Source organism: Chrysochloris asiatica, unplaced genomic scaffold, assembly GCF_000296735.1.
Source record: "Chrysochloris asiatica unplaced genomic scaffold, ChrAsi1.0 scaffold00220, whole genome shotgun sequence".
In the NCBI taxonomy this organism is placed as follows: domain Eukaryota; kingdom Metazoa; phylum Chordata; class Mammalia; order Afrosoricida; family Chrysochloridae; genus Chrysochloris; species Chrysochloris asiatica.
Genome location: NW_006408738.1, coordinates 2,675,236 through 2,685,637, shown reverse-complemented (window position 1 = coordinate 2,685,637; position 10,402 = coordinate 2,675,236). Strand labels below are relative to the sequence as shown.

The 10,402-nt window shown below is 36.9% G+C and overlaps 1 protein-coding gene across 1 annotated transcript in view; it reads right to left on the bottom strand.

The window, feature by feature from the left end:
• SLC5A7 (solute carrier family 5 (sodium/choline cotransporter), member 7) overlaps positions 1–9,920 on the bottom strand; it is a 40,053-nt gene extending 30,133 nt beyond the window's left edge. Inside the window, exons 1-3 of the mRNA XM_006873030.1 lie at positions 9,692–9,920; positions 4,413–4,526; positions 3,510–3,665 (exon numbers count right to left, since the gene is read on the bottom strand). Coding sequence (XP_006873092.1) covers positions 3,510–3,665; positions 4,413–4,526; positions 9,692–9,869 — 448 coding nt within the window. The 5' untranslated portion in view covers positions 9,870–9,920. The remainder of the gene's footprint in view (positions 1–3,509; positions 3,666–4,412; positions 4,527–9,691) is intronic.
• Positions 9,921–10,402: the final 482 nt, after the last annotated feature.

The following is a 10,402-nucleotide window of genomic DNA, read 5'->3' as shown; positions in this document are numbered from 1 at the left end:
TTATATTGAAAAAAATTCTTAAGTTTCCCAAGTGATTTTTAATAAACAATAGTGAAATTAAGTTCAGTTATCAATTTTAAAGATAAAATAGGTGCTAATTAAAAAATACACTCACACTTTTCTCAGCGGGACATAGATTTCTTATTAATTCCTTGATACACAGGAGTAAGTGCATGTGTGTGCTGGTATGTGCATAGATATTAGCATTGTTTGCATATATCTTGAAATATACACACATACAACCAAATGCAACGCAGTTCAGTGATTAACTATTATGTTTTATATTTGCAGAGTAATTTGTCAGTGTTAGCTTATTAATTCTATTCTCCCTTTAGGGCTTTGTTAAATAAATTAAATTTTATTCAATGAAAGTGAACATTTTGTATTTTCTTTTAGGTTTTTAGCCTGCTCTTTTTTTGATACCTCAGCAGGTAATTTATTCTTAAGATCAAAATTTTCTGGTGTTGAAATCAGTGGCAAATAAACTCCCATGGCTTCTTAGCTACTCCTAGAGCAAGGTGAGAGAGAGGTATAATTTGATACATATTTGCATTAGGGTATAAAAGCACTGGTAATTGCTGAGTATTATACAGTACCAGAAAATTGCAGCAGTTTGCAGTAAATTATTACAGTATTTTATAGCTAGCTATTTCTTTTTTTTCCTGTATCCAGATCACTATCTTATTGTACCTCAAGGAAGTAAGAGATTACTTGGTGGTTTGAGGAGGAAAAGGAAAAGAAATTAATATAATATCATATCTGACTTTATAGAGACTTCTGAAGCAATTTTGGAGTGACGAGATGAGACTGCACTCTACAATATATAATATAGAAGTTGTTGTTGTTGTTGTTAAGTGCCATCGAGTTGGTTCTGATTCATAGTGACTCTGTATAGGGTTTCCAAGGAGCAGCTGGTGAGCTTGAACTGCTGACCTGCAGTTCAAACAGCTTTGCAGTCTGGTGCACTAACCCACAGCACCACCCCAGGACTCCAATGTAGGAGTAGATGACCATATTTCACTTTAGTTCTGACCACTTAAGTCTGGTTGTAGAGTTAAGCCTTTAAATTCAATTTGTAAGAAGAAATGGGGAATAATATACACATAGCTGCCTGGATGCCAAAACATGGGGATTGCTCATCTGAGAAGGTTGTGGAACTTCCAACTTCCTTGATCTTCTAGAAGGAGCTTAACTTTCAGGGTGGTTTGTATTTCCCCTTGATCAAAAGGAAGAGTATTGAGTTAAAACATATCCCAAGATTCTATTGAAAAGTCTTGTTTTCTAAATCCTATAATTAGACTAAGAATCCGAGAGTCAAGGCAGGTTCTCTATAGCATTACTTTATTGTGGCAGCAAGTTAGACCCTACAGATTCTAAATGAATTTCCTACATCTCTGAAATTGTCCACAATCCAATATTTCACCATGTAATGAGATTACACTGTGGAGAAAGCAAGCAGAATTGACACGATCTGCTTTGGATGAATTTATAGCAATAATGGATTAATTCATTCACTCATTTATGGTAGTGTTTTAATTGTTAAGACATAACTCATGCCTTTGAGTTTATAATCCATTTTGTAAGGCTGGAAATTGGGTGTGAAATTGATAAACAAGCAAATAATCATAAAAAGTGGTAAGCCCTACAATAATAAAAAATACCAGGTCCTAAGGAAGTCTATGGGTTTTGGTACAGGGCTCTTGGATAAGCACTGGACTGCTAACCACAAGGTTGGCATTTCAAACCCATCAGCCACTGCTGGAAACTCTATACAGGGTCGCTATAAATTGGAACCAACTTGATGCCACCTAACAACAACAACAAAGCAAGCCTGTTGGAAAAGCATCCAATGATGAGTATCACAAGGAAGTGACGTCTGTCACGAGACGTGATTGACATTTAGTAGTGAGCCTGAACCAGGCAGATGGTGACAGAAGACTGCGAAGGAAATGACTGCAAAGCAAGAGCACCTGGGACTGCAAAGGCAAGAGTGGGGGATGACAGTTCTGAGAGACAGAGAGGGGCAGGTCGAGAAGGGGATACCAACTGGGGGCCAGTCAGGGCTGGTCATAAAAGGTCTTATGAGCCTTATTAAAATATTTAGGTTTTAGCAGAAAAAGTACTTGCTGAGATTTGCATTTTAAATGAGTTTGACTGTCTTACGAAGAGTGGCTGGCTGTGTGTATGAAGAGTAGTAGAGGGAAAAACTGCAGGCAGGGAGACTGGAGCAGCCTATTTGCAGCAAGGTAGAGGCAGGGGGTTCCCAAAGGGAGTGATGGAGAAGCCAACGGGAACACAGGTGATCCTGGAGAAATCCCAGAACTCAGCTGAGTAAGTGGCAGGATGCAGGTAGAGAGAAGGTAGAGGGTGGGGTGGCAGGAGGGCTGTAGGAAGGTTGAGTGAGACAGTGTAGACCCTCACAGTGGGCTCGACCCATCCTGTCTACTTCATCAGCCTCAGTCTGTTCAAATGGCCGTGACTAGTGCAACTCACCAGAACAATCCAGAAGACGTCCACTGGACAGGGCTTCATTTCAATCAGTTCTCCTTACAGTTGCCATGAGCCATGAGCCAATTCAGCAGCACCAAGCCCTAATGTTAGACTGGAGGTGAGGAGAAGCCAGACACATGGGAACACCTTTGTGTTGTGGAGTGCTTGTTATGTATGTATGTATGTATGTATGTATGTATGTATGTATGTATGGAGTGCTTCTTCTTATCTTCTGCCATATTTGAGTTTCCACTTATAAATCATAGCACTGGGCTTTAAAATAGCAGCTTACTGAAATGTTTCTTGTTTAGAATCTTGGCATGTGGTTTATTTTATATATCTATCCTTTCACCAGAGGAGTGCTGATAGTTCATTTATCTGTTGAGATCAACACTTGGTTTTATGTTGGGTTTTAGTTCGGTGTTTAATTAAACAGCCAATATCTCTAAAAATAGTAACTTTTGCACAAATGCATGCATTGTCTTTCTTGTAAGAGTTCAGACTGGTTTGCACATGCTTTCGTACTAAATAATACAACACCATTAGGAAAATCAGTGCAGAAGAGAGTTCTTAGTCCACAAGGAGGAGACTTTTGGAAGAACACAGACTATTAGTGTCCCTTCACCCTCCTGGCTCATAAACCCTTGTTTCAAAAAAATATTTAAGAGAAACAACAGTATTAGTTCATTCATTAATGCTCTGCTAAAAACCATATATGACTTCCCAAAGCAACTTTTGATCCATGTAAAATAAGCCATAGATACCACGTTAATGGTGTAATTCAGTCAACAACAAATGCAGCTGAAATTGTATTTAACCTCTGTAGCTAGATTATAAGGGAATGTGGAATTTCTGTTAAGCTTTTTTGGATTTAAAATTGACTCAGGGTATCATCTTAATAATAATAATAATAGAAATAAAAACTAAGAAGCCAACACTGTACAAAGTTAAGTAAGTAGGAAATCTGACATGCAGTCATCCAAAGAGGCGACACAGAACAGTGGGCTCCTGGACCTTACCTAAGGCAGAGAAAATGGCTGCAGCCCAGAACATTTCCCCCATCAGAGCAGGGATAAATAGGAGCCCACCCATGCGCTTCCCATAGATTTGCTGAAATGGGTCAAGCATCGTCACATATCCTTTGGAACGCATAGGCTTTGCAAAGAACAGACCACCTGAAATAAACAAATAGTTGTGAGAAAAAATTTAAAAATCACAATATAATAGTCTTTGCCAAACTTTTCATTATGATAAAATTTCTGAAAGGAAATGATTTTTGTGGGAGGACACCTATATGTGTTGAGGAATCAGTCTGAAATATGAGATAGTTAGCATCCAAATATGAATTTATTAGTACACTAACATTGAATTCATCCAATGGACAACTGAGTGGCAGATCTAAAACATATAAATGGAAAATGATGGCCGATACAGTGTTCGTGCAAAGACTTCAACACATTTATATTTCCCAGCATAATATTTAGACACTTTGAATAAACAGAGAATGTAATAAAAGTATTGTGAGTGCAAAAAAACACAACAATTCTGTTATGTAACACTTCTGATCTTTTATCAACTTGATTTAGAAAAAGAACTGTAGGCACTGTTCACACTGATTCATTTTCAATGCTATATGCATATTATTTTTGAAAGAAATAAAAACAACATTGTGTTAAGAAATTCAATGTTCTAATAGTCATAGGGTAAAGGATTTCTTCCCTCTCCCCCCGCCCCCATTGCCATAATCAAAGGATCAAAACCACGAAGCATTAGCATCCTCCTACTTACCAGCTCCTGGTAACAGCTACTTAGAGATTTCTGGGAACAGTTTTTTCCACAATAGTTATTAACATTGTTTGATTTGTCATTTCACTTGCTACTTGTACTCCTAGTCATTATGTTGTACTGAATGAGTCACTTACCTAAAACCAGACTAAGAGAGTATCCAATTGGTGCTTGAGCCCAGGCTAGACCATAATCTGGTACGTACACTGCTTCAGCGGTCCCATTGATGTAACCTCCTCCAACCCAAGTGGCTGAAATACAACCCAAAGTTAGCAAAGGACACTCTTACCTGTCACACACTCGGCTGTCTCTGCCCAATGTATTAGCCACTAACCTGATGTAGCTATGAGCATTTAAAATATAATAGTCCAAACAGATGTTTTGTGAGTACAACATACACATCATAATGTGAAACTATGTATAGAAAAATTATGTATAGAAACAAGTATGCATAGAAAAATTAATATTAAATGCCTCAATGATGTTTTTGTATTGGTAGCATACACGGAGTTAAATAAAATACATTATTAACCTTGAATCACCTTTTGTATTACATTTAAAAAGTGACTTGTCAAAAGTGTGACATGATTTTTGTGGCTAGCATATTTCTCTTAGTGCTACCCTAGAGGGCTTTTAATTGTATTTCCCTATCAAGACTTTTAAACATTCTTGTTATATCATAAAACATAAACACATAAAACAATGTATTATATTATTTCCAGTACCAATAATTCTACATCTGTACTCCAGTCCCCATAATAGTCAAGTGTCTTCATTTCAAAGCCTTTATGTGTTCATTAAGGAGCTCTGGCAGCGTAGTGGTTACGAATCGGGCTGCTAATCTCACAGTCAGCAGTTCAAAACTACCAGCTGCTCCGCGGGAGAAAGATGAGGCTTTCTGCTCCCGTAAAGATTTACAGCCTTGGAAACCATGTATAGGGTCACTATGAGTTGGAACCGACTCCACGGCACTTAACAACAGCAACATGTGTTAATTGGAGTCCTGCTGTGTGCTGCGGGTTAATGTGCTAAACTGTAAAGTCGGTTTGAACCACAAGGTCATTGGCTCAAGCTCACCAGACGCTCTTTGGAAACCCCATACAGGGTCACTACAGGTCAGAACTGACTTGATGGCACTTAAACACAAGAACATGAGTTAACTGCATTCATCTTGTTATGTTGATCATGGTGATTGATTAGCATTGGACTGTGAACCACAAGGTCAAAAGTTCAAACCCACCAGCTGCTCCTATACAGGGTCACTATGAGTAAGAACTGACTTAGCGCTTACAACAACAACGTTGACCCCAGTTAGTGGCATGATGTGTGTGTGCTTTTTTATTAATGGAATCTTTTCTTAAACTTTGAGACTATGCAAGATTCTGCAATATCTAGTTTTCATAACAACAAAGAATTTAAATACCTTAAGTTGAAATACCTTAAATTTGGAAAGGGAGTGATGACAATTCTGTGAGAGTTCCCTTTCTCCTATATTCACTTTCTTTATTCCCAGTGACCCAACATCCACTTAGGGCCTAGCCTTACACTCATTAGCCTTTAAAATGTTAGCTGCGTACTCACAGTTCTTCATTCTATCCTGAGTCTTTTGGTAGGGTATTCCACAGTACATAGAAAATAAAAAAAAATACATACTCTTCAAATGTTTAGAAATAAAATTTCTGTAGTATAGTATAAGAAGGATGCTCATGGAACAAAGGATCCAAAGAAAACATATTTTGGCTAAATGAAATTGGACCAAAATACTCTGTTGTCTATGAGTAGATGATGTAATATTTGAATCTTGCTGAAAAACTAAAGTTAATCTTTACAGCTCATATTCTTTAAAATCATAGTCAAAATCATCAAAATGATTCCTATATAAAAAATATGTAAAATTATGAAAGGTATTGACTAGTAAGAAGCTTGATTATCAGACATGAGACTGAATAAAATTAGATTCTAAAGAATTCTCTAAAATCTTGCAATTAGACTATAAACCAATGTAATAACTAATATATCTAACAACCCGCCTAACCCTGTACTCCTGTTTATGCCATTCAATCCAGTACCAGCAAAAAAAAAAAAGGAAAAAAGAAAATGTTTTGGGAGTAATAATGCTTTTTAAAGATTATCATGAAAATACCTGTTGTAAAAGACTTTAAGTGCATTGAAATGTAAAACATATAGACACAATTCTGAATGTGGTTGTTAAGTGCTATGGAGTCAGTTCTAACTCACAGTGACCTTGTACAGGGTTTCTGAGGAGCTGCTGGTGAGCTTGAACCACCAACCCCGTGGTTCAAACCAATCTTGTTGTCAAGCACATGAATGTGCAGTGCCACACCAGGACTCCTGGGTGGACAATACATGTTCACTAATATGTCACTTACAGCTTTACAGTAGCTGTTACATAGGTTGGTAACAAATGTGATTGTTTTTCTCATTCTAAACTCTCCAAAATCCCACCTGTATCTTGAGTTTTAAAAAAGCATATACATTTCCTTCATTAAAAAGGAGACATTTGAATGAGTGTGAAATTCGGTCCTGGTGGTGGGAATGTGCCGTGGAGTCGGTTCCGACCTATAGCGACCCTGTACAGGGCTTCCGAGGCTGTAAATCTTTATGGGAGCAGAAAGCCTCTTCTTTCTCCCATGGGTCCGCTGGTAGTTTCAAACTGCTGACCTTGAGGTTAGCAGCCTGACTCTTAACTGCTACACTACCAGAGAAATGAATTCTTTTTGGCGCAGAACTGAAACTTCATCTACTCCACTGACAAGTCAAACTGCTAAAGCACAAGCAATGCTTCACTGCACAGAGTAAATGGTCTGATGGCTCTACAAGCACAAAGCTTATAAGTGATCAGTTTTCATTGTATAGACTCCTGTCTCTTGTCCAAAAAGGAAACTGGTGCCTGAATGATTGTAACTATTATAGTCTAAACCTGAAGACTTGCTTTCTTATTATGATGAAACAAAGGGCCTCTGTTTTTATCAGTCTAGTTCTTCTTTTGCCAGATTTTTCTCCTTACTGTATGCTTTGTGTCGATCTGTGAGTGGGAAAAAGAAATCTTTTAAACTATGTGATTTTGTTAAGAATCAATATTTTCAACCTCTATCGTTTATCAAATACATACAAGTTAATTATTTGGAAAGGTTTAGATCATCTGATTCAGATTTTAATTACAGCATTGACTAGGGTTCTTTTTGATCTCTGAGGGATTAAAACATTTTTTTAACTGAAATAATATCTTAAAGATATTATAATTCAAATATTTTCAATAGATTTTGCAGCCTATTAGTATAAAAAAAACCCTCTAAATAGTGAAATAAATGATATAATATTATCTTCAATGATATATTAAATATAACATTTAGCTGGAGTAGCAGAATATTATAGTAATATAATATTTAATATTGTAATCACTTCACTAATATAGCATGCTACATGTTAGTAATATCACATATCATTAACATATTATTATTATTATTATTATTATTATAATCTGTTATTATAATGATTGAACAAAGTAATTTTATGAACCTCAGGTCATCCGCTATCTTTCAGGAGCTTTTTGAATTAAATCAACTGCTTCTGTTCATTTTATTTAGTTCATTTTACTTGTATTTTGTTGTTTTATTATGTTTTTCTCATTTTCTTTGTAACAGACTAAGACAGGATTTAATCAACGATTTAGCTCCACTTCAAAGATACGCATCACCTCTGGGTCTTTGGGGACAAAAAGAAATGCTCTCGTGCGCCAACGATGAGTATGAGAACAGACAGCACGGAGTGTGCACACATCCCTAGGTGGGTAATGGGAGAAAAGGCATCGAAGAAAGAAGTGTATCAACATTTCAATGAATTTATCTATAGGTGGTAGGTTTATGATTTTCATCTTATTGTTTATGTCTTTTGCATTTTTTCTGACTCTCTATATTATTACATCTAATGTCTTCTGTTAGAAAAAGACAGATTTAATTAGAAAATATTTTGCACAGTATAATTGTTTTTTCTCTGTATTATTTAGGGAGAGGAAATGAGAACTTGAGGCTAGTGAACAGAGTCTACAGACATTGCAGCTTCATACAGCGCTCAGGGGACACCACTTAGAAAGATGCCTGTGATGTCTCATGGAGCTGCTCTGGGCTGGGCTCACCACAGACTTGCTTTGGTCCTGACTCTAGTCCTGGTGAACCAAATCACTTGGGATCCTCCTTTCATCCCAGAGTTGTTCCGGTAGTGCTGTTATAAAGATCATATGAAACCATGAGAGGTGGTGGGAAGTTAAATAAACGTAAAATGTGAATAAATGAAAGATAATATCTATACCTAAACATCTTTCTAGAACTTTGTATATTTCAGATGCCTGAGTCAAGTCACTCAAAACAGATCCTCAGTCTTCATAGACTTGTTTAGTACCAGAGATACAGGGTGAATCATTTTCCAGCATCAACTGAAATTGGTTATCACCTTTCATGGGTCATTTTTCCAGTGGGTGGTCAGAGTTCTTGTTAGTATAGGCTATGATTATAACATTTAAAAACCTATGAGTGAAATATTTGTTAGTAAGTGTATACCAAATAAGATTAAATGTAAGATTTTAAATTGTTTTCTCTCTTTGTTTCAAGATTGTTTTCAAGGACAAAGAAGAATATAGAAAGAAGTCACCTAAAGCAGAGTCACCCCCAGAGCAAAGGAGAAAAGAATCTTAGCCCCTGCTAGCACAAAGAAGGCTTGGCTGGCAGAGAACCCCGGCTGCTGACTGAGGTCCTTCTGGTAGGACACGCCCTAGTCTTTTTCCTTGTGCATTACAATTCTGGGAAGTCTTTTTCTTTTTTAGTATTATAGGTTCATTACATAAGATTATCTTCCTGTGAGAAACATAGATTATTAGATAGGAGAGTTCTCAAAACAATATGTCTATTAATTTGGAATTATTTTGACCTCAAATTGGCTAATTCAGGTTTAAAACCACTCATTAGCATCCGTGACAATTATAACTGAAGACAACGAAAATTCTAACTTCACACATGCATTAGTGACATGATCAATATTGACTTTATTCTATTAATTAGCATTTGCACAACTTTGAAGACTCGAATGTCCCGGCAGTGGCATCCATTCACCCATTTGTCTTTCTTCTGTTTCCACCCACTGAACAGTCCAGATAGCCAAGACTGGTTTCATTGATAGTTCTTTGTCTAGTAATTTAGGGTAAAATCATTTTGTTCAAGTACTACTGAGTTAGAACCATGTTCTTTTTGAATTTCAAGTCAAAGCAAATATATTTTTTAAACTAGTGAGCACAAAGAACCCCCAAAGAACAAAGAGCAACATTTGCTTTGCCACTCTGCTAGATAATTAGAAAAGCTAAGGAGAGGACAGACAACATGGAACAGAAATGACCTGAATTTACCTGTCATGGTAAATCCACCCACCAGCAACCCGATATCTCGGCCACCCACGATTATGGCTTCACTACGTTCTTCTGCGCTGCCGCTGTTTTTGGTTCTCCACGCAGCCCATATTCCAACCAGCAATATTACAAGGTAAAATACAATAATAGCTATCAGTCCTTCCACATGGAAAGCCATGTTTATGTAGATGTCCGGCGTCTTCTGCTGCAGACTACTTCATTCAGACAGCTAAAGAAAGCACAGTTATACATTAGAAGTCAGCCCAAAGCCACACAGCCAGGCAGCCAGGAAGAAAGCAGCTAGCTCACCAGAGACCCTGTACCACTTCAACAGTATGTTCAAATCACCTGCTAAACTGAGAGTCACCAACAGACGGCCACTACATTTTTCTAACACTAGTTAAAATTTTCACATGGTTTAGAGTTTTCAAGAAATATAAAAATTTCTAAAATTCTATTTAACAAATACAGGAGAACAGTAGCTTAATCATTTTGTGCTTAATAAGTCTTGTCTTGAACTATCTTAACTCAAAATCTCTGTCAAGAAATGGCAAGGATTCTGAATGTATTTGTTTATTGAAACTAAGGTATTATTTGGCTTAGAATTACTCAATAATGTCTCAAGTGTATCACAAAGGACATTTATTTATTTATTCAACTGTCCATCCTTTCAAAGAGTTCCAGAAAAAGGGTCCAGAAGTAACCTGGTAT